Source organism: Lynx rufus, unplaced genomic scaffold (genome assembly GCF_022079265.1).
Source record: "Lynx rufus isolate CCGP_SWC_20201006 ecotype Redwood Valley unplaced genomic scaffold, mLynRuf1.p SCAF_8, whole genome shotgun sequence".
Classification (NCBI taxonomy): Eukaryota; Metazoa; Chordata; class Mammalia; order Carnivora; family Felidae; genus Lynx; species Lynx rufus.
Genome location: NW_025814896.1, coordinates 54871817 through 54896401, shown reverse-complemented (window position 1 = coordinate 54896401; position 24585 = coordinate 54871817). Strand labels below are relative to the sequence as shown.

General features: G+C 47.7%; 1 protein-coding gene across 4 annotated transcripts in view; it reads left to right on the top strand.

The window, feature by feature from the left end:
• The window catches only part of NCK2 (NCK adaptor protein 2), a 152510-nt gene that overhangs the window by 108601 nt on the left and 19324 nt on the right, over positions 1-24585 (top strand). For 3 of the 4 annotated variants that reach the window (XM_047069774.1, XM_047069776.1, XM_047069777.1), the window contains exons 3-4: positions 1364-1605; positions 21907-22628. In XM_047069774.1, the coding sequence (XP_046925730.1) occupies positions 1380-1605; positions 21907-22628 (948 nt within the window). In that variant the 5' untranslated portion in view covers positions 1364-1379. The remainder of the gene's footprint in view (positions 1-1363; positions 1606-21906; positions 22629-24585) is intronic. The other variant, XM_047069778.1, reaches the window with a different exon arrangement.

The following is a 24585-nucleotide window of genomic DNA, read 5'->3' as shown; positions in this document are numbered from 1 at the left end:
ATTCTGACTAAACTGACCTGGCAGGATTCTTCCTGAAGGCAGGCAAGGCAATCTGTCCATCTGTCGGGCATTACCTGGGTGAGCATGGAGGATTCTAGCTAAACCAGCGTAGCAGGATTCTTGTTAAAATTGGGACGTGTTGGGACAAACACGGAAGTACAAATATCTTGCACATCTTGCACGAGGCCTCGTGTGGAAAGAGGATTCAGAGGAGCCTGACTGAAGTTTGGTCTAGGAGAGGGTCTTTGGGAGATCGAGACAATAGATGGCCTTTTCTTTTTTTTTTTTTAAGTTTATTTATTATTTATTTTTTAGGGTGAGTTGGGGAGGGCCAGAGAGGGAGAGAGAGAATCCCGAGCAGGCTCTGCCCCATCAGTGCAGAGCCCTAATCGGGGCTCAGTCTCACAAACCATGAGATCGTGACCTCAGCCGAAATTAAGAGTCGGACGCTCAACTGAACCACCCTGGTGTGCTGAGAGTAGGTGGGACTTTATAGAATGGCTTCTTTACTTAGTAACGTTCATTTAAGGTTCCTCCGTGCCTTTTCATGGCTTGATAGCTCATTTCTTTTAATCACTGAGTAATAGTCCATTACCTGGATATACCACAGTTTATCCATTCACCTCCCTCAGGACGTCTTGATCACTTCCAAATTTTGCCAATTATGAGTGAAGCTGCTAGAAACACTCACCCGTGTATGGGTTTCAAGAATAGTTTTATTTGTGTAGAAAAGTTGCAACGATAGTACAAAGCATTCCCATATACCCTTTACTCCATTTTCCCTAGTGTAGCACCTCACACAACCAGGGTGTATTTGTCAAAACTAAGATTAACATTGGTATGTTACTGTTGACTCGACTTCATTCAGATTTCACCATCGTTCCTACTAATTTCCTTTTTGTGTTTTAGGAGCCAGTCCAGGATGCCACATTGCTTTCGGCTTTAATTTATAAGAACAGTTTGGGTGTGCGTGTTCATTAAATATGTTCATAAAATTCAGCGTATCTTGAGAAAGTGGATGTAAACATATTAGCTACAAGGAGCTGCTGTTACTTAATCAAGTGAACGCATTTAATTATGGCATTGTTATTTAGAATTTTTTGAAAGTTTGTTTTTGCTTCTGGCAGAGCATGCAGATTTCCCAATGTACAAAATCAGGGTTTGTTTTATTAGGGTTGCTGTTTCTAAACAAAATACCAAAGCTTGTTGAAAGAAGGTCATTTTAAGGTTATTCCAAGACCCAGGAGAAAACTGGTTGCCAAGTAGTAATAAAAGCTGTCAGTGCATAATTTCTCAAGTTGATGCGCAGGACAAAGTGTTTGGTTGGTTCTCTAATGAGCATCTCCAAATGTTTTGCTGGCAGAAGGACTCCATGAAAGATGACAGAGGAAGTTATTGTGATAGCAAAGTGGGACTACACTGCCCAACAGGACCAGGAGCTGGACATCAAGAAAAACGAGCGTCTGTGGCTGCTGGACGACTCCAAGACGTGGTGGCGCGTGAGGAACGCGGCCAACAGGACGGGCTACGTGCCGTCCAACTACGTGGAGAGGAAGAACAGCCTGAAGAAGGGTTCCCTCGTGAAGAACCTGAAGGACACGCTAGGTGAGTGCGTCTGTGCGTTAGGTCCCACATTATCGCTGAACTACTTCCGGTGATGGCGGGGGTGGGGCGAGGAAGCTTTGTGCTTTTGGAGGGGAGCGTGTCCCATCTTTTTAGTTCGTGTGTTTTGTTTTGTTAAAAAAAAAAGGTCTGTTTTAAAGTTGGCCTCTTTCTTGTTGTCTTTTTTTTTTAAATAATAATGTTTTTATTTATTTTTGAGAGAGAGAGAGAGCACGAGAGGGGGAGGGGCAGAGAGAGAGGGAGGCAAGCTCCAGGCTCTGAGCTGTCAGCACAGAGCCGGACGTGGGTCTCGATCGAACTCGCGAACCACAGGATCATGACCTGAGCCAAAGTCGGACGCTCGACTGAGCCACCCAGGTGCCCCTAGTTGTCTTTTTTTTTTTTCTTTTCAATCTCTGCAAATAAAGAGATCAAGATGGAGAAATACCATGTTTGTCATTTCCTGGAGACTTCGGAGTCCAGAATCGTGTCTGGGTGTTGGGGACCCCCTGCACGTGTTTCCATCTCCTGGCATCAATATTCTAGAAGTTCCTGAAATGGAATTCCCTCCTCCAAAATGTCCGCAGCTCTGCCTGTGTCATCCCATCAGGTCTCTTCTCTCTTACATGATCCTGCCCGTGCTGCCTTCATGCATAGTGTGGGAAGGAACAGAAAGTGCTCTGAACCGGGTGGGGTTTTTTCCCCCCCTCTGCTCTATTGATTATGTTTCATAGAAACCACAGTCCTGGCAGCGTTCACTAACGTGGCCGTGGGCGAGCACCCGGGTGATGTCCGAGGCCGTCTGCGGGGACCATGGGGAGCTCAGCCCGGTTGGCTTGACACCTGGTTTTCTTCCCACGTGCCCAGTATCCCGACTTGGGATAGGCCGCCTTGAATCCCCTGAAGTTAAGGGTGTCCACTCTTGCCCTTGTGTGCATATCTGATGTACTTGAAGTAGTTACTCCTTCAGTGGTAACTCTGAGGGCTTTGCTGGAGAACCATGAGCTGAACCCCCACGTACTAAATCTAGTGTCGCCTCCTTCTAGGAGTATAATGTGGGTCGTACCTGAGACTACTGGATATCACTTAAGAGTTTGCTCTGAAATAAGCCAGTATTCTCGTCATGTTGCATATACTGGAGCGTTTGCTTTTTATTTCTAACAGGAAGGTTTGTTTCAGGTAGGGTCGGAGGGAAGCAGGTGGGGAACTGGGAAGAAAATTACACACCGAATGTAGTGGGCGTGGCAAAATATTCATCTTGAGTTTCGTGTAATCTTGAAAAGTCTCCTGAGTCTCTCTTCAGACCCATTTATTTATTTACTTTTAATTTTTTTTTATTGTTTTTATCTATTTTTGAGACAGAGAGAGACAGAGCATGAGCGGGCTTGGGGCAGAGAGAGAGGGAGACACAGACTCTGAAGCAGGCTCCAGGCTCTGAGCTGTCAGCACAGAGCCCGACACGTGGCTCAAACTCACAGATCATGAGATCATGACCTGAGCCGAAGTCGGACACTTAACCGACTGAGCCACCCAGGCCAGTCACCCATCTTCAGACCCATTTAAAGCCTTCATTTATTGGGTAGTGTTTCTGTGTTAGGGCTTAGGTTGTTTCCATGATTTGGAAAGAGAAATGAGACACCGGCCTGAGTATGAGTCACACGACCTCTCCTAGGTTCAGAGCCTTATGCAGAAATTTCTTTTTGCACAAGCAGTTTCATTCTTTCTCCACTAACCTGATACCCCTTTAATTTTTTTTTTTTTCTCCAAGCAAGTCGCTTGAAAGGAACGTTGTGGTCCTATACTTATAACTCTTAATGAACTATGGTAGAAATGCAGTTAGCATGAGTAGATAAATACCAGGGCCTAATTTTATTTATTTATTTTTCCAATTTCAGCCTCTGCCTCACCAAAGTACCTTTTTTGGGAGATGCTAAACATCGTTGCCTTGTTTTATTTTCTTGCCTATCCATTTTTTAAAAATACAGTATCGATAGTGTAGTAAAGAATGATGTACGCAGAAACTGAACGAGTTGCTCAGAAGAGAAATAGGACAAAGCAAGCACCCCGAACCATCTAGAAGTTCCCTTGCGTACCTTGTCATTGTTCTTTTTCTCCTTCACTTGGCAGAAGGAGAAAAGCCAAAGGCCCAAGTTGAAACCCTCAGCCAGATGTCTCACTCAGTGTCTACTCCTTCACCAGCTGCAATCCGCCTCGTGCGCCGGGGGGACCGCAGGCTCTCCGCGTTAGTGGAGCCTCGCGCAATCGGCCCCTCCCAGTGCTGGGTGCTGGGTGCTGGGCCGCTGCCCCGCCCCTGCCAGATGGCCACCCAGCTCTGCCAGAACACTTCTACCTCGACAGTCAGCCAATTCCATTTTTGGAGAACACAGATTGCTCGAAAGCTCTTCCTTAAATAGAATCAAAGTTTGCTTTTCTTTAACTTTCTCCCCTTGGCTCCCGTTGTGCCCTCGAGAGCCGCCTGAGTAACGTGTGCTCCTCTCCTAGAAGATGACCGCCCCGCCTCCAGGCCTCAGTCACAGTGCGGGCATGCATCTGCCTGGAAACGTTTAGGCTAAGCATATCACGCGTTGTAAAAACACAAGTGAGATTCTGTTTTTGACATCCGTATCTGTGGAGAAATGCCCCCCTTGTTTCTGTGTATCTTTCTGTTTCGTGTTCACCATATTCCCCCGAAGCCTTGCTCCTGCTGCCCGGAGAGAGACCTTGGTGTTCCAGTGTGAGTTTTCCATTGCCCACTTGAGCAGCATCAAAGGGAAGGATCACAATGGAGTGACTTCTCAGTTCCCCGCAGCCGGGCTCGACACAGCATCGTTGTCAACCAGGAAGGTCAGAAAACATCCCGCAGCCCGTCCTGCCTCCCCCTGGCCCCTGTAGCTAAAGAATTGGAGCCAAGTGTTCGTGGCTCCCTGTTTAAATTCTTGTCTCCAGCGCGCTCTCACAATTACTGTATGATTCTAGCCAGTCATGCGGCCGGCAGAATTTCTCTGCACTGCCTGTTAGAAGGAGTGAAAATAACATGTGTTGACCTTCCAGTAGCTACTCCTGGAGTCATCCACATTTGTCATTTTTACTGCTGTAGAAGTCCACCTGATTCCTCAATCCACAGTAAGATTTTCCTGGCAGGTGCCTGGTTTGGAATAAAATAGCACTGGACTCCCCCAGCAAAGTCCCAGTGTTATAAATGTGCGTACACGTCTCTGGTTGCAGAGAAATGTAACTCTGTAAGAGTCCTCTTCTACTTTCTTATACTCACTTGCTGTGTTGAGGTCCGTGGGGAATTCAATTTAATCACACGCACGACTTGGTTAGAGTAACTTCTAGAAAGCACTACCTCTGACAAAAAGATCTCTGTTGGGAAAGGATTAACATTCTTTCTTTTCCTTTCATAATTTATAATCAAATCAAACAATATGAGCTCTTATTTGCACATGAGCAAAACATTTATATACTGGATCTCCTCTTGTATTTAACTTATGATCATGAATAGTCAGAGAACTTTTCCACAGATGACAAGGGGCAATTGTTAAGAACCCTTTCTGCTGGCAGAGCCCAGTTGATATTTTGAAGGGCTCAGACTGTGCAGCTCTTTGCTCAGCAGTTGAGGAGCGTTCCTGGTCTACAGTCTGGCCTTGACATTGCAGCCTAGCTTATTAAATTACACGGGTTAGGTGTTTTAAAGCACTGTGCTAAATCTTTTGAGATGGGGAAGCTGCTTCCAGGGAGGTATTTTTCAAAGATTTTCCTTCAGACTACTGAAGAACGGTTTTTGTTACCACTTCGTGACAGCAGCTGGGATCCAGCAAAGCCCCAAAGGTTAATGCTGTTCTCAGTTGTTCCCTTAAGTCTACGTGCTGACTTGGGTTCTGCAGAGCTATGCAGTTCCCTTTATAACCTATTAGTAACCTTCTCAGGAGGGTTTGTTCCAAGGCACACATGTCCATTGCTGACCACCTCCCTAGGTATCTGGAGCTAGAGGTGACCCACCCCCTGTCAGGGTTGCTCCTTTATAGCATTTGTCTCAATGTGACCATACCTAAGGCCGTTTAGCAACCTGCCAGTGATTAGCCCCAGGACTCCCGCCTCTGATTCCAAGCTAGACCTTGGGAGCAGAGAGAGACTCCCAGTGCTAAGTGGCTATACAACAGCCCCTGTTTCCTTTTGAGCTAATGCTTTCAGATGAGGGAGGGGGTGGTTCCTATGGGTGAAATTCACAAGGCTCTTAGAGGCATAGCCAGTCTGGGATTTACTTTGGGGTGGCTAAGTGACTTCCCCAGGAACACACTACTAGTGCCAGTGTGGGACAGAGATGGGACTTCACCTCAAACTTGAGGTTTTTTTACTATAGCAAGTTGAATATATGGACTTAGCAGGTGGGCATTTGATAAGATTCTGTTGCGGAGACAGACAGTTAGAATGTCAGGGGAGATTTTACTGATACCAAGTCCTTTATTTTAGAGATGAAAAATTACTAGCAAAACTTGAGCTGGGTCAGGGAGTTGGGCAGTAATAATATATTGATGTGAATTTCCTGATTTGGTGGTTATATTGTGGTTGTAGAGGAAAATGTCCTTGTTAAGTGTTAGAACATCGTGTAGGTAGGAAAGTGGCTCTCAGATGGCTCAGGGAAAACAATATTTTTGCACTGTTGTAACTTTATGTTAGAACAAACAGACAGACATGAGTGGTTGAGGGACCACCCCAAGGCTCTAAAGTTGGCTTGTAGCAGAGGAGATATAACTTGGGGTCCCCCCACTTTGCCTGGGCACCTACAGTGCCTTAAATTTGGCATATCGCTGAACACCTGCTGACATTGGGCCAAAAACATGAGAGTAACACCAGACGCAAACGTGTCCTACTGATTATTCATGGGAATGGTTTCCCACAGTACTTAATCTGGAACCTTCTGTAATTATCCAGAGTTCTCTCCTTATCACTAGCTTGCAAGTGAGGAAAATCCCTGCTGCTTGCTGGATCAGCCCAGACTGTTTTGAGCCCGTTCAATGTATGCTTTTTTGTTAAAATGGAGATCAGGAGAGTGATGGTCAGAAGTGATCTTCTGAGCTCACTGCCTCTGTGATTGTGTGGCATGTGAGGGAATTTTTGTTTAGACACTGCAGGACTGTGGACCTTTGCTTATAAATGTTCTCAGCAGGCCTGATCCAGGGCAAGTGGTCGGTTAAAAATGAACAGGGAGTAACGAATGGCACAGCCTATTTGTGGGAGCAGAGCCTGCGTCTGGGCTGTCCCTTCCTTGCTCTGTCCCTGGGAAATCCCTTCTGAGCCACTTCATTCCCTGCTGAGTGACCTTTGGGAACAATAACCAAGGGCTTTGAAACAGGGATGCAAACATTATGTAGGGATCAGCATGGTGTAATAGAGTATGTCTGGATCAGAAGTGGGAGCCTGGATGGACGTCATTGCATCTGGTGGGATATGAAGAGAGGATAAGGTTGAGTCCCCGACTTTCGGAAGCTTGTCATACCTGGGAAATGACACTGACACAAATGAGCAGGCCTCATTTGAGCAGTGGCACTGTCTCTGCCCGTCCCCTTGGAAACTGGGCTCTGCCCTACCCTTCAGGAAGCAGTGTGCAGAGCGGTTAGGAGAGAGACTCCCCACCACGTTCAGATCGAGTCTTTGCCAAACCGTTGAACTCACGGAGCCTGGACTCCATCATCTGTAAAATGGGATAAGTGACTACTTGTCTCCTGCAGTTGTTGAGAATTGAATGAAGTCCTTCAGCAAAGAGTACCCGGGCCGAGCGGACACTTGGGAGAGGAGGCGGGGCTTCAGCTGAAGAAGGGAGAACGTAAGTCAAGATTTGGAGGCTGGAAGCCAAGTTGTGTTGGAGGATATTAAGGAGTTAGCTGGACTGGGGTGAGGGAAAGCGCGGGGGTGTCCTGAGGGATCATGGTGTCCCATACTGCCGGCCCTGAACACCAGACCTGGTGCCATTTGAAAAGGGAACCCCCGAGAGTTTCCATATGGCGGACAGAGATGACCGTCACAGCGTGCAGGGGTCATCCTGGTCCTGATCCTCAGGAAGGGACTGGAGAGGGCCTATCTGTCCATAGGTAGCTGGCAGCGAGGCCTCAGAGCAACCCAAACGTGATGTTGGAAGTCTTGAGCTCAGCAGCGGAGAGGGATTTCACAGGAAACCCCCAGGACTCTGTGTTGACTGGGTGTGGAACAGCTGGAAGACTGAAATACTCGTCACAGATGACTCCAGCATTCTGAGCCTGAATGAATGTCTCCAGCAGAGAATTCGGGAAGTAGGAAGACAAACAGGGCCATCAGGATGAGACCTGTTTGAAGTTGAGGCAATGGCAGGACACTCATGGAAACGTTCAGTAGGATTCAGACGTGTGTTATAATGTTCTTCCTATTTTTAAGTGAATTTTAGTTTTGGGCCTCCAAGTACTTATTTTTACCTAGGATCTGCAGTTTAGACCTGACATTTCTGCCGCAGCGTGTCAGGGGACCTCAGACAGGCTTTCAGCGTGTATGTCGTCCTGAGGACTGGCCCCAGGCCTCTGGTCCCCTTTGGAGAGCTGTCACCGCAGCCCTGCCCTGGCAAGAGAGCCCACGGGAGGTATGTGGTAACCGCCAAGGGCGTGCAGGCTCCCTGAGCCAACATTCCCCATGCTCCTGACACTCCCTGCAAAGAAGTGTCACCCCACACTCCGCAGCCAAACCAAAAGCTAATGCTGCAGAAAAATTGAAACCAGGACCCCGAAATGGATTTTGTGCGTATGGTTCCAGGGAGTAGACAGTAGTTTCTGTCTCTCTCTGAGTGCCTCATTGTGTGAGGTACCGCGCTAGCTGCCTGCACGCATTTCTGTTTTTATCTTCACGAAAAGAGAGGGGGGAAGAGGGGCGTGCTAATACCCTCATTTCCCATGTGAAAGCATGGACACCGGGAACTTAAGTGATGTGCCCGGGAACACGCAGTAAGTGGTTGGAATTCAAACCACGTCTCCCTGACTTCAGCCTGTGTTATTGTGGATCAGCTGCTAGAATTGGGGATTCAGATCCAGCAGGGGTCGGGGAAGACGCACACAACACCTGCCTGTTGTGGATCGCAGTGAACTCCACCCCCTTGTGGGCCCCCACCCGCACAGCTGTTTTGATTTCCTCCCACTCTTGTTCTGGCCCCTGAAATGCTAGGGGACCAGCTCCTTGAGTGAGCATCAATTTCTCCCTGACCCCAAGGGAGTCGCTTAGTAATTCTGCCCAGTTCCTTCATGTTGAGGTGAGCAAGAGCCATTAATTAAAATGATTTAGAGGCAGAATGTCACGGGAACATGTCTCCTTTTCTGTAAATTGATTTTTATTTCGGGAGCACTTTGGCCAGCAGCAAGCATGTGCCGCCACTGCACGCATATATTTCAGCCATCTCTGCCATTCACTGTTCCTTTGTACGACACAGGTCTCTGCAAACAGGAATTGCTCAGATATACACTATCATTTACCCCACAGCATGCTTATTTTAAAAAGTCTGGAAAAGAGGAGAAAATACAAATCACCTGTGATCTCCCCACCCAGAACTCATCCCCGTGTCTATAATCACCTGTTTTTTTTTTCAGTATTTATACACATATATATGACTTTTCACTGTTATTAATGCTAGCTGTCACATTGCCGTTGGTCCAGAAAAGATCAAGCCCTTTCTCCAAGGTGCCTGGTCCCAGCACATGCTGGAAAGAAGATTGACCCAGTGAGTTTTGCAACAAACTTTGGCTCGTCAGTGGTCGGGGTGCTCACTGAATTCTATATATTCTATCAACTGTGTAAGAGGAGAAGCTGACTCTTTATGGTGCTTCTGTCCTAGAAGTAGTTTTTGTTCCTGGGTTGGATGTTCTTCGAGAATAAGAAAATTGTTGTTAATCTTCCTGGAAGCCACTTAAATGTGATTCTGAAGCTGTGTCACTCTCCGAGGAACCAGTTCTTGGTTTCAGAAAAGTGCAAAGCCGAACCATCCCCCGTGAAAAGTTTGTATGTAACACGTGAAAACGTTAAGGGAAAACTCCTTTTGATGTTTTTTTAAATCCCATATAGTTAACATACAGTGTTAGCTTAGTTTTCAGGTGTACAATATAGTGATTCAACACTTCAACATGTGCTCATCATGACAAACTCTGTCTCTTCTTAATCCCCATCACCTATTAACTCCTTTTGATTTTGAGCATTCGACTTCTCCAGCCAGTTATCTCTGCACAGTAAAAACTCAGGGAGTCCAGTTAACCTGTCAGGTTTACCTTTCTGGCCCCTGTTGTTTAATCTACCATTGTTACCAACATGAATCACATAAAGTGAATGCCTCCTAAATCTGGAGTTCTTTAGGATTCTGTCATGCGAGCTCATTCCCAATAGAACTGACCGGCCAAACGTATTGCCCACATAATATGGAAACTTACGGCGATTGTGGTGCCAGCCACCCAAAATAAACTTGGATTTGTTTTCGTAGATCAGAAGCGTCCAAGTATTTAGAACCAAAAATGTAAAACAACTCACAACAGATTAGTGGGAGGATAATTAGAGACTAGACAGATTGTTAAAAAGAATGCTAGCAAGAGAAAAGCCAGGAGAGGCGATGGGAAATGAGGAGGGGTCTGTACCCTGGGAAAACCAGGAGAAGCAGGCATGCAGTTACACGTGGGTGCGAGAGAGCCACGCTGCTCTGTCCACTGAGGCAAAGCATTTCCCAGTTTGCTTCCCAGAAACCGGCATCCTGTTGGCTTCTTATTAAAATCATCATTTTCTGCTTCAGTTTTCTAAAGAACAGAGAGAACACCCTTTCCTGACTAAAGAGTTATTCGTGTGGGAGCCTTAAGTTTTAGAACAGAGAAACATGAACTAAAAATGCCTAGGGATTAAAGTAAAATCTTAGCATGCTTCTAACTGCATTTCCCCATATGGCAGGCTCTCTTTTTTAGACCGTATCCATATGTCTCAAATGTTCCTTCTCTCTATTACATTTTTGGATCTGTCCCCTGGGGGCAGGCACGGGGTGCAGAGGGGGTATTTGTTTACTCACAGATGCTACAGTGCTTGATGCTGAGCCCCTCAAATCGCTGCACCTTCTTGTGGTGCCTCCTGCTGAGACCCTGCCTGGGCGCGTGCCACTGGAGGGCAGGTGGGCCCTTGTGGGGCTCCTGATTGACCCACACTATGCTGGGATCTAATCAATGGGTTGCAGTCAGTTTCAGGCAGGCTGGGTGCTTCCTGCACATCAGCCTGCGTTTACTCAAGTCTTGTCCCGAAGTCGGTCCCCAGGAACAGCTCTGGTCTTCGTGCTTCCCCCACCTGCTGCGAACTCAGAGTGTCTGCGAACATCCCTTGTTGTCCCAGTGGTGTCACACAGCCCGGGAAGCCGCCTGGAGGGTAGTTCTTCATACATTTTTTTTTTTTTTTACATTTATTTTTGAGAGACAGAGAAAGACAGAGCACAAGCAGGGGAGGGGCAGAGAAAGGAGGAGACACAACACAGAATCTGAAGCAGGCTCCGGGCTCTGAGCTGTCAGCACAGAACCCTACGTGGGGCTTGAACTCACAAACCATGAGATCATGACCTGAGCTAAAGTCAGATGCTTAACTGAACCACCCAGGTGCCCCTCTTCATTCATTTTTAAGCCTGGGGCCAACGTGCTTCCTCAGAGCAGCCCATTCTGTGGCGGCCGTTTGCAGCGGATCTCACTGATTTTGTATTTTTGGTTTTTCAAGGAGCGATGCAGTTGATTGTCTGACTTGGAAAATCGACGTGTGGGTGTTTATAAATAGAGCCTGAATTAGTAGTAAAACCATAGTTGTTCTCATGCTGCTAATTTAACTTGGCTGAATCCACAATGTTTAACCTAAGGTGCTAAGAAAAATGCTAAGGTGACCATTTGAATCCTTTCTTCTTCCGTGGGTTTTTTTTTTTTTTCCTTCTAATATGTAAAGTTAAGTTTATTTATTTTTTTTTCAAAGTTTTTTTTTTTTTTTTTTTTTTTTTTTTTGGGACCGAGAGAGACAGAGCATGAACGGGGGAGGGGCAGAGAGAGAGGGAGACACAGAATCGGAAACAGGCTCCAGGCTCTGAGCCATCAGCCAAGAGCCCGACGCGGGGCTGGAACCCACGGACCGCGAGATCGTGACCTGGCTGAAGTCGGACGCTTAACCGACTGCGCCACCCAGGCGCGCCCCGTAAAGTTAAGTTTAAAAAGTGGAGTTCATTTGAGAGTTTGGGCTGTCTGTAGAACCCTCAAGTACTGGAATGAGGTTTGAGATAACCTGGTCTGAGCTTTTTCTACAAAAATCAGGCAAGTTGAGCGACTTGTCTAAGGTTGCAGGACTCGTTTGCGGCAAAGCCAGGCCTCTCCAAGCGCAGGCGGGGCGCTGTCCACGGAAGCCAGAGATGAGCAAGGACCTGGAGGCCAGGAGCCCAGGTACATCAAAGACCACCTTCCTGGAGCACAGGCAGGTATGACCTGTCATCTTAGTAACCAGTGTCTGCCCTGTCCAGAGCGGCATGTGAGCTGGTGAGCAATTCTGCTCATCCTTACTTGGAAGACAGGGCTCCTTTTTCACCCTATGTGAAGGCCCATTTTGCACTGATGGAGCATTTCCTCTGTGACTGATCGTGGGGTCCCTGGTGACTTAGCTGCTCCTGGAGAGCAGGAGTGAGGTGAGGCTTGCCCCCCCATCCAGGCACACTTCAGGAAGAAAACAGACACGTGCACACCTCTGTTGAGAAAGCACCACCTGTGCCCTTCTCTACTCGCTCCTGCCACTGTCCTCAACCAGGAAGGGAAGCAATTAGATGCTGTCATAATAGCAATAAACACAATGACGGGGTTGTGCTGGTCTCTTGCTATGTCTTAGACACCACGCTCAGTGTGCTCCTCAGCTCTTGGGCCCTCCTGACAGCCCATGGGGGCCACCTATATCCTTCTATCACAGATGAAGAAACGGAGGGGTAGGGAGAGGCCGTAGAATCATCGAGGTCCAAAGCTAGTAGGTGTGGAAGCCTGGTTTGAAGTGTGGTCCGAAGTACGGTTCACTTGTCCTTGCCAGCTCCTTGCCAACCGTGTTTTCCCCCGCCCACGTGCCGTACCCTTGCGCATTTGCATGTATTTATCATATTTCACTTAGCAGGTACGGTCCTAAAAAGTTGCACGCGTGCCGAGCTTCTGCCAGTGGGTTGACACTTTAAGTAACGTGGCAGCATGTCATAGCTGAGCCTTGCCACGTCTCGTACATCCCTTTGCATATTCAAAATTGCTTGTGCTAATGGATCGGGAATATGTGTTGAGAGGTACTAAATATGTATTTTTAATTAAAAATTATAATTACAATCTTTAAAGCTTCTTTTCATTGGCATGTGTGATAACCGTTTGACTTTCACATGTGATAGAAAATCCTATACTCTGAATGATTTTTTTGCAGGCGTCCATATTCGATCATGTTATTTGCCTGCCTGCTCGTGCACGAAAAGGCTTTCTTATGCCCGGGGATGGCAGTTGCGGTTCAGGGCCCTGGACGCATGGACCCGTGTGATGGTAGGCCCTTTGCCCTGGCCCCTCTCTGGAGCTGGCTCCTGCGATGGCTGCCCCTCGGAAGAGGGACCATCAGGGCATAGGGATGGTGAACAGTAACTCTGTCCCTCCCTCAGCTGGTGACCCCTCCCCGGTCAGTGCAGGTTTGCCTCAGGTATGGCAGTCCCCTTCCATCTACAGGTATCCTTCCTCCCTCTGAGGTGGGGAGGTTTGCTGATTGTAATCTCGGTCTGCTTCCAGATAGTCTGTGAACACTTCTGGCCGGGTCCCTGGGTGGCTCAGTCGGTTAAGTGTCTGACTCTTGATCTCAGTTCACGTCATGATCTCACCGTTTGTGAGTTCGAGCCCTGCATCGGGCTTGGGAGTCTGTCTCTCCCTCTCTCTGTCCTTCCCCTGCTTGTGCATGCCCATGCTCGCTCTCTCTCTCTCTCTCTCTCCCCCCCAAAATAAACTTAAAAAAAAAAAAAAACACTCCTGGCAATATAGGTGCATATCATCGGAGAGATCAGTTGGGAAGGACTGATCAGTACATATGGATTAGTGGCAGTGAGATAGGAAGTGAAGTTTGCCTGAGCAAACACTTACTGAATGTCAGGCTCTGAGGCCACAGAATGACTAAACACAGTCTTTCTCAGGGAGATAAATGAAGCAGTAAGGCGGGCGCTGAAATCGAGGTGGGTGAGTACCACAAGGGTGTGTGTGGGGATGACAGGACGTTATTTTAGTGTTTGTGGATTTTAGTGCTGAGTGGGTCTTTGGGATCAGCTCTCGCTCTGCTGTGGGGGGAAGACCCACAGGGAGTTAGTTACTCACCGCCCCTGAGTCCTGCCCACGAGCCCATGGTGTTTCCCATGGGTCATATTGCCTACGATCTGGTCATGGAGATACAGGTTGACTAAGCTTTTGGAAAAAAAACCTTGGTTGTCATTTTTAAAAGCTAGATTCAGACTACTAGAGGAAGAAAGTATCCGAGCCAACTTTGTGCTCCAGCCTCCTTTGTTTCTAGCACAGCCTGGCTGTCAAAAGGATATATTCTCCCGGCTTGTTGTCAAACCTTACAGAGCGAGGATGGAAATGTGGCACCCAACAGCAATGGCAGTAAGGCCAGGATTTTTTGCAAATGAAGTTGTTGCCCAAAGAGACACAAAAGCTGCCAAGGATGCATTTAGTCCTTTGTCTCGGAAGTGGTTGGGAATGCAGTATTCCCCCTTCGTTCAGCGTATCCAGTTTCTAATGGCGAGTCGCGATGCCGGGTAGAATTTTTTTCTCCCAGTGGCACACTCAGAAGAGAATTAGGTTGGTGGGTTGTTTGCTTTGCTGAACACAGTTCTTCTGGGCCTCAACTGTACATGTATCTGCTCCAGTGTGGCCTAGCCCCCGATCTCGTCTCACATCCCGCTCTCCCACTTCTTCTCCGTAGCGTGGCCCCCAAGGCCTCCTTCAGGTTCTCCTCACAGCCCTGTGAAGCCTGTCTCCCCTGCCCCACGCACTTCCTGTCCTCCTCTGAGCTCAACCATGGTCAGCAGCTTGAGCCTCTGTGGGACAAAAGGAACAGATGCTGAGTGAAACAGCTGAGTGAGGGCATTCATGCTAGAGTCTGTTTTGACTTAGATAATGGCCTTGTCTGAAATCAGTTGCACTGAAGAGGCTGCTCCCCTCTCTTGAGCTGTCCTTGGGGCTTCTCTGACAACCCATGCCTGAATTCATTTGGGCCCATCCTAAGTCAAATATGCTATCCCCCATTAGAATGTGGTTCGATCGTGCCGGTCCGTTAAGCCTGATGTCTGTGGCCACACAGTGTCACAGATTTCTCATGATGGCTGTTGCAGTAAGCGTTTTAAACCCAAGATTCTCTGGGCTTAGAAAGCAGGGGTGCCAGCCTGGCAGTTAACTGTGACGTCATGGTAATGTCAGTCCCTATCCTCACCATCCCACCCTCACCCCCATACTCAAACCTGGGTGCTCCCAAACTATGACTGTATTGTTTTTGACTTCGTCACCCAAGTATGCCACCTTGCTAAGTGGGAATCAACACTTTGGCATATTGAAGGAAGTGGGATGGGTGACGAGGAGTGAGAGATGGGTAGTTATATTTTTTCAACACTCTTTAATTGAAGAGACAGAAAATCAACTCAAAAGTAGACAAGGTTAAAAAAAAAAAAAGGAAAATTTCAAAAGGGAATCCATTGGTTCACATCATTAGGAAGTATGGTTGGATCCAGGGCCTCAACTCATATCATCCAAGTTCTGTCTCTCTTTCTGGGGCTTGTCCCTGCTCAGCGCTCCATTCTTTGAAGACTGTGACAAATGTGGGCAACTCCAGGTGAGGGGAGCCGGGTCTGAGCAGGTCTGAGTCATGGGTCCCCCCAACCATGGCCCGATGGGGTAGGGGTGGCCCTGCTGAAGCCACACGAAGAGGAGTTTTGTTCAATAAGAGGAAGGATAAAGGATACTGAACAGTTTAAAACCACAGAGGACCACCTTATTGCCTTTCACCTGGTCACCCTTCAAAGCATTGGAAATTTAGTAAATTTGAGGGTTTTTTCCCCTTTATATATCAAATATTTTGATCATAAATTTTGGCACTGGATATTTTCTGAATAGTGGAAGCTAATCTTCCAGCATAGGTACCAAAAAACTAGACACAAGGTAATTACACATATAATAACGCAAAAAGCTATTAGAAGCCAAATATTAAACCTATCCTAACTTTATATGAGAAGTTACTTTAGACATTTTATACCTTAATCAAACCTTGTCAGATCTCCTTAGCATTTATTTAATAATAAAAGTTGTCAGTTTTAGTTGATTCTAATAATAGGCCCTAACCCTAATGGGGGAAATCCCCACAAATTAATGACCTCCAGTCTTATTATAAATGGCGTTTTAGGACCATTTATTTAGGGCCAAGGAAGATTTCTAGTTAAATCTGGTTTATGTTACAGTTCTAATTAGTAACAAAAATAAAATCTTTGCCATACATCTCCTAAAACTTGGGTGCACAGTGCCTAAATAGATCAGCTTTAATATATTTCTGAACTATCAAATTTGTTTGACATTTTATCTTAAATCCCCAGAACTCCAGCTGGCAGGTGACAGTTAGAGCATATTTTGAAGTCGTCTGTTATAACATCCCTTTATCTCAAAAGGAGTATTTAAAAGATTTTGACTTTAAAATCACCAACATTAATAATGTATGACATATTCCAGCTTTTATTAGAACTCTGTCCTTAATGTAAGTAATTTTATTCAAGAAACTTAAAATGTGCTTATTATTGTCAATGAAAATGTAACTCAGAATCAGAGATCCGGAGCTTGGGGCGAGAAAATCCTCATAAAAGCTGAAAAGTATAGTTTACTTTGCGATCCAACTCCCCTGTTTGCCACTTAAAATAGTACTTTATTACTCTTACGAGATGCAGATAAAGCCCATTGAACAAATTGTGGCTGGTCTGTAATGCGACAGCTACAGAGGTGGCTCGGTCAAGGAGCTTGTTCATATCTTCGGCTGCAGACCCATCCATCCCAGGCAGCCCTGCGCTCAGGGGTCCGCGCCCTTGCTGTCCAGCCTGACCGCTAACTGGCCCGGAGTCCTGGGTGAGCGTTCACTCTCACCAAGACTTTCGCCGATCCTGGTATGTGGAGTGCATTGTCTGGCACCTTCCTGCCCGGGGCCACTGGTGGAGCGAGGAGAGCATTGGAGCTGCCGGAGGACCAGGGAGTGAGTTAGGGGACTACGGGCGCTCTGGACTCCAGTTGTTCTGAGAGCCTGATCTTTAACGTAGAAGTTAAAATCCCGGTCACTCCTGAGCACATGCCACGTGAGACAGCGTCTTTTTCTTTTTGTCTTTTTGTCTTTTTTTTTTTTTAACAACGATTTCCATTCGTTCTTTGTTCTTTCTTAGCGCAAAGGTGTTGCAGTTTATACATTATTGAACAAGCTGTAGAGAAAGTCATTACCTTGTGAAAAAAATGTTGCTCAACGTCGCCCGGTACGGCATGCCAGCAATTGCAGAGATTTTCTGACGGTCCCATTCTAGAAACTCCCATCCGTAATACGATTCACGCAGAGCACAGTGCGGCAAAACCTCCAACCAAAACGCTCAAGCATCAAATAAATTCCGTGCAGTTGGATTTTATGATTAACTGGAGAACTGGAGGAAAGGCATATCATTAGAGGTCCTGCCAAATCTTGCTGAAACAAACCAGTGCTCCTCCATGCCTCAGAAGTGCAGCGTGGTGGGGTGTGGCCGGGCTGGGAGCAGGGCTCCTCAATCCCCAGGCCACCCCAGGAATTCATGAGAGGCCAAGGGGAGCATGCCTCATGGGAAAGTGTGGTCTTCCCAAATATGGTACAGAGACAGTGTGAGGAGAAGTCTGATTAACATTTGGTTAGTTACTGTTTACTTACAGTAGGTAAGGGTTGCCAGAGGCTGCCAGTCCTGTTGGGAAAAAAAATAAAATTGTAAGGGGGGAAAAAAGATCACGTTATCTTTGTTGGAAGATCAAAACCACACATTGGAGTTCCAGGTGTTTTTGCTACAACAGAGAGAAGTAGGTGGTATGACTATAATGCAAGAAGAGATGAAGCAGAAGAGGGGCCAGGGGGTGGCTCAGTCGGTTAGGCATCCGACTTCGACTCAGGTCGTGATCTCGCGGTTTGTGAGTTCGAGCCCCGCGTCGTGCTCTGTGCTGACAGCGCAAAGCCTGGAGCCTGCTTTGTATTCTGTGTCTCCTCTCTCTGCCCCTCCCATGCTCATGCTCTGTCTTTCTCTGTCTCTCAATAATAAATAAACGTTAAAAAAAAATTAAAAAAAAAAAAGAAATGAAGCAGAAGATATGTGGAAGAAATAGCCACAAGAAGACTAGTGGAGTTGAGGAATGCCCACCCTGTCTCCTTCCCTAAAAGGTAGCAGACTTGCCTTTGAATTAGAAACATCGCATGGAGCCTGGACACCATGGGGTGGCCCAGGGCTTGGGGCTGGCAGGCACGGCAGCAGAGCCATCCTTTGTGAGACGTCCATGAACCACTGTGCCTGTTCTGCATTCAGAAATCTCCCTTTGCGCCTTTGAGATCACACGGCAGTGGTCACATGGCCTCATGGCTACTCATGATACATTTCTTACCCAAATTTTCATTCCCTAAACCTCAGCCCCACTTCAGCCTGGAGATGCGGGCCATTTCCATTCCCTAGAATCAGAGGAAAGGTCCATCATTTCTTTGGAGGGTTGGTATTGAAAGCGAGGATGAATTTTTGACGACCCCCCCCCCCCCGTCATAGTCCTGCTGCATTTCCCATAGAAATCACGTGAAGATCATGATGCATTTGCCACAGGAATCCTGCTACGCATCAGCCTCTTAACAGAAGTGTGCCTCTCGACTATTATGGATTAAACAGGCTTTTACTGGTGCGCGAGTCAGTGCCGCTCCACTGGCTGTATGTGTTGGGTCAGTTCCCCGATCCCTTTCCGCCTCAGTTTCCCCACCTGCAGAAACGGGGGGATGCTCACCTTGTCACAGGACTGTTGTGAGCGTTCCAATAAGGTAGATGTCAGTAGGGTCAGGTTCCTCCCTATTCCCAGACACCTGTCTCTTGAATTTCACTGCATCAGCAGCTACCTGTGACATTGCTCCTGTGGAATAATGTTTCCCGGGTGCCAAAGGCTTGACAGGCGAGCTTTCTATTTTGGTGGCCATCTGGCACTGGTAAGGTTGTGTTCAAAGAGGACTTTGGCCCTCTCCTGGTAAAACACCTTTCTGGGGAAAAAAGAAATTCAAAGCCCCAACTCAGTGAGAGTACCAATTGTTATTCATAGAGCACTTCCTTGCTTTATATTACAATCCGGTACCTGTTAGGGGCTAAATTATGTCCTTCAATTCATATGTTGAAGTCTTAACCCCCAGTAAATCCATGTGTGACTGGATTTGGTACAGGGTCTTTTGAGAGGCAGTTGAATTAAAATGAGGTCTTTAGGGTGGGCCCTAATCCAGTGTGACTGGTGTCCTTGTGAGAAGAGGGAATTAGGACACCGGCATACAACAAAGGGAAGCCCACAGTAAGAAGGCAGCCATCTGCAAGGTAAGGAGGGAGGGAGGCCTCAGAAGGAACCAACCCTGCGGACACCTTGATCTTTTCACTTCTAGCCCCACAACTATGAGAATATGAATTTCTGTTGTTCAAGCACCGCCCCGCCTCCTCAGTCTGTGGTACTTTGTTATGGCAGCCGGAGTACAAGGATACAGTGCCATTGTTGTCCACGTTATATGGGTAAGAGAACAAAGACACAGATTAAGTAACTTGCCCAAGAGCTCCAGCTAGTAAGTGGCATAGTCAGGATTTTCCTCTGGGCTGTGCTGTCAGTCACTGTGCTGCCGTCCATCCCCCGCCCACCCCACCCCCCCTTTCCAGAGTTGCCTCAAAGACTATTTGGGTCACAGTAGAGCAAAGCAGGTTAGTTTTCCATGGTGTGGTTGCTGTGTGGGATGTTCCGGTCTTGATAGAAAAATGTAAGCTCCATACGGGCAGGAAGCATGCCTGTCTTGTTTTTCTTGGTCTCCCCAAAGTCTGGGAAGGTGCCTGGTAAAAACTTGATGGCTAAAGTGATTATTTTGTGCTTGAAAAGAGTCAGCAAAGTGCTGTATTCGTAAGTCGGTTGTAAAGTGTCTCCGATAGTGTATTACGAGGTCTAAAGTCTCACGTTGTCTTTTCTGCTGACTTTGACACCTTTCTGTGCCAATGAATATTCTAAACCCTGCTCTTCTGTACATATTTTCTTAAGTAGTTGTCGTTACTCACAAACTTGAAAAGGTGTCTTAGAAAGTTACTTGTAAATGTTATTTCTTGAAGTGTTCATTACCGATAAAAACTGTCCTCTGCCTGGTCATGGCTGCCTCAGCATGCTGACTCCTTGGTGAGGCGATGAGGCTTAGAATACCCTGGTGCCCGGGCCTTCGAGACAGAAGTGTACTTCCGTGAACTGACTGCTTTCTGGATTCTGAAGCTAGTGAATCACCCCAGTGCGCTCTCACGTGTAGCTAACCTAACCTAGGTTTGAAATCATACGGAAGGACTCATTTGATTATTTAGAGGTTCATGTGTTCATGTAAAGCAAGTTAACTTGTAAGAAGAAATCTAAAATTTTAACTTAGTCTGATATCCTGGTTTACTCTCGTGTCTCCTACACACTGAAAATGCTGTGGTATAAAAAACAAACAACAACAACAACAAAAAACCGCCAAAGCCATTTGTTTCAACAATCTGTGTGTTCACTTGAAATGCCTGTAAGTGACCACTTCACATCGCTGTGCTGTCACCCCACCTGTGCTGTCCGAGTGCCTTTCCGCTCAGGGCCCAGCTGGTGGTGCGGAGCCCGGCACGTGTCCCAGGGCAGTGGAGTCTTAGCCCAGGGGTGGGGTCGGCCATAGAAAGCAGTGCACACAACTCTCCACAGCAGAGGAGGATCACAAGCCAGTGTTGTGTTCCTCTTGAACTCCTGTTCAAGAATAGAAGCAAAGCATCATTCTGTCTTCACTCCAGTTGAAGGCACAAAATGAGAGAGAGGTACAAGCTACCCATAAAAGTGCTTTGGTGTCATTTTGGGGGGAAAAAAATCTGCAAGTGGCCACAGCTTCCATACCATGAAAATCTCCGCACTAAGTTAGGGGCTTGTGCAGGGCTGGTGGGCAGGCAGCCATCCATTAGGAAAAGCTGGGGGACATGGCCCTGACCAACCAGTCTAGTGGCACACGGTGGCTCTGGGCGCTGATGTGCCCTCCTCCCCTAGGCTCACTTCTCAAGAAGGCTCCAGAGCTTTGTGCATGTTAACCAGGCTGAAACATTGTTCCCTTAGGGCTTTTCACACAGTCTTCCCCATGCACAGGAAGAAAGAAGGTTCACATTACAACTCAGCACTTACTCCCTTATGTAACTGAAGCAGTGCTACTGTGCTTGAGGCAGATTTTTTCTTTCTTCTTCCCTTAAAGAAACCAAACAACTCAACACACACATACAAGCTGGTCACAACCCATTAAATGATTGTTTTGATCCACTAGTGGGTTTTGAATCAACCTGAAAAATTCTGCCTTACACTTAACAGATCAGCTGATGGGTTTCTAACTGGCTCATCACAACATGTGGGAAATGAGTCTCTCGTTTGGAAAGGACAGAATTGCAGGAAGAAGAAAGAAAGGAGGGTATTGGTTTCTGCCATCAGGGTGCTGCCAGGCAGTTCTGTGGCTGGTTGAGGGGGTGGGGGGAGGGCCGGTCCTGAGTGTCCCCTGAGTGGAAGAGGCCGTGGGCTGGCCACAGGGGGAGCCAGGTGGGAGCCAGGCAGGTAGCTCTGCTTCTTGTCTAGTTCATTAGTCCAACTTCCCGTCCAGTACAAGGCCAAAGACATCTTGTCTATGCCTTATTTTTCTCTCTGAGGAGTATAGGAATTATCTAAAAATACCACCTTTCGGAAGGAAACTAGCTTTCTGCTGTTTTGATCTCTTTTGCGCCGCTAGTACTCTTAGAAGTGAATGAGAGAGCAGGTGTAGGAATTCCCAGTTTTTACAAAGGCGCCCCCCCAACTGCCCAAGGCCACTGTCCTGCACCTTTTCCAGCGGTGGCTGTAGGGTGTGCCTGCGGTGGCTTTGTCCCCATGTGTCGTAGGGACGGGGAAGGCGTGTCCGAGCACCAGTGATGCCCTGAGCGTGCTGGCTGGCACCGTGCTCCGTGCCCACTGAGCCCTTGCTGTGTCTCCACAGGCCTCGGCAAGACCAAGAGGAAGACCAGCGCGCGAGACGCATCCCCGACCCCCAGCACAGACGCCGAGTACCCAGCCAACGGGGGCGGCGCCGACCGCATCTACGACCTCAACATCCCCGCCTTCGTCAAGTTCGCCTACGTGGCCGAGAGGGAGGACGAGCTGTCCCTGGTAAAGGGGTCGCGCGTCACTGTCATGGAGAAGTGCAGCGACGGTTGGTGGCGTGGCAGCTACAACGGGCAGATCGGCTGGTTTCCCTCCAACTACGTCCTGGAGGAGGTGGACGAAGCGGCCGCAGAGTCCCCCAGTTTCCTGAGCCTGCGGAAGGGTGCCTCCATGAGCAATGGCCAGGGCGCCCGGGTCCTGCACGTGGTGCAGACGCTGTACCCCTTCAGCTCGGTCACCGAGGAGGAGCTCAACTTCGAGAAGGGGGAGACCATGGAGGTGATCGAGAAGCCCGAGAACGACCCCGAGTGGTGGAAGTGCAAAAATGCCCGGGGGCAGGTCGGCCTGGTCCCCAAAAACTACGTGGTGGTCCTAAGCGACGGGCCCGCCCTGCACCCCTCGCACGCGCCGCAGATAAGCTACGCGGGCCCCGCGTGCAGCGGGCGCTTCGCGGGCCGAGAGTGGTACTACGGGAACGTGACGCGGCACCAGGCCGAGTGTGCCCTCAACGAGCGGGGCGTCGAGGGTGACTTCCTCATTAGGGACAGCGAGTCTTCGGTAAGTGCCCCGGGGTGGCCGAGGTCTGCCCCGCGCAGGGAGGCGCCGGGACAAAACTGCGCGGCTGCGTATGTATATTGCGTAACGCGGCTGGTCTGCTCGATTCCCTTTCCACGCTGCGTGAGCTCGCTGAAAATAGCGAAAGAATGTTTGGGGCTCTTGTTAACATAGAGCCCCAGATATTTGAGGCTCCGGTCAAGCTAGCCGAATGCACTGTGCCTGTACTCCTGCGTAAGGTTGCTGCTCTGTAATTGACTTAAATCTGTTGAGGGTGTAAGTAACTCAGCTGGGGGCTGTTGCCGTCATTCTCCTGCAGGTGTAGTTTCACGGATGGGATGGTAAGTAAAATGGTTTTCAGCTCACGAAGGTGGCTCTACTGAGATCACCTCTTTTCTGTTCTACAGACTCAGACATCATTTTCTTTCCAGGTTTCCCATTGTGTTAATGACATCCTGCCCCCCTCCCAGGCCCTGGTGGTTGACTTTGTTTTCTTTCTGGGTCCTGGGCATGTCGGTTCTCAGCAGGAGGGGCCCCTGGTTTCTGACACAGCCTTTGTTGGTTGGTTGGTTTTTCTTTTTAAACCATGCAGTCCTACGGTCATCTCTGCTGCAGGCGGCACCATGGAGTTCATCTCTGAAAAGCTTTTAAAGCACTTATGAACAGAATTGAAAAGCAAAAGACAGTGCTTGAGAGAGATGAGTTTGTGTTTGTGCACTGAATCCGAGGTATGGGGCCACTTGACTTGTAGCAGATCCCTTTCCAGCAGCAGACAGATTTGGGGTTTGTGTTTCAGGTATGTGGCTGAGCCTGTCTGGAAGAACTGGGCCAGTGTCACGTAGGATAACCTTTTCATGTGTACATTGTGGAAATACTCAACCGGTGTTGTAGATCTGTTTGAAGATATGCCTTGATAAGATACAATAAGACGCCCCCAAAACAAGACTTCTTCTGTAGGTAGAATCCATTGTGGCTACGTTGTATCGGTCCTGGCAGGTTTCAGTTTAATTTTTTAAATGCATACTATAAGACTAGTAAGTATGTGATCTGTGTGTAATTTTGTGTCCTCTGGGAAGGTTGGTAGCACGATGAGTAAGCGCATACTCAAGACTCTTGTAGAGTGATCTTGGAGGAAATCAAGGCCGCAGAAGTGTTTTTCCTCTTTTGAGAGACAGACAGCTGTGATCTGTTCTTCGAGGCAGGAGGAACACCATGGTGGTGGAAACCAGACCCCTTATGGGGTCAGCAGGTCGCGAAGTTGGCAGTCGCCTTAGGTGTGCTGCGGCAGGCACACCGGGCCTGGATATTAACTACATCTGAAAACTGAACTCTGAGATTTTCTTATCCACCCACCAGAGTTTATCATTTCTGGCAAGACATCAGACTGAATTGTTCTCACGAGATGTAAACTCTGTGCATAGCTTCCTTTTAGATCATGCTTGAGGCTTAGGAGAGCTAAGTATGCCGCACTTTTAACTCTTTTGAGCAAAACTTAGAGGAAGCACTGGAAAATCAATTACGGAATAAGGTGATTGGTCCAGACTACTTAAGGGATAAGTATAATCCAGAGTCAGAAAATATAATCTTGATTTAGAAATTTTGAGTTTAAGGGGCACCTGGCTGGCTCAGTCAGCGGAGCACACGACCCTTGATCTTGGGGTTGTGAATTCGAGCCCTGCATTGGGTGTAGAGATTACTTAAAAAAAGTTTAAAAAAAAAAAAAGAAATTTTGAGTTTGAAGATACTTCCTAGAATATAGAGGGGCCAAAGCAACCCCCAATGTGGAGATGTTAGCCCTCTTCATTGTTCTTCCTGTTCTAGGGCTTGGGGGCCTTGGGATGGACCCACTACTTTTCTGTAAGAAAAACACACTCAGGTGGTGTCACTATCTGAACTCAGAGACCAACTCCTTTTCGGTAGGGAGGGAGGGATACAGGCATACCTCATTTCCTTGTGCTTC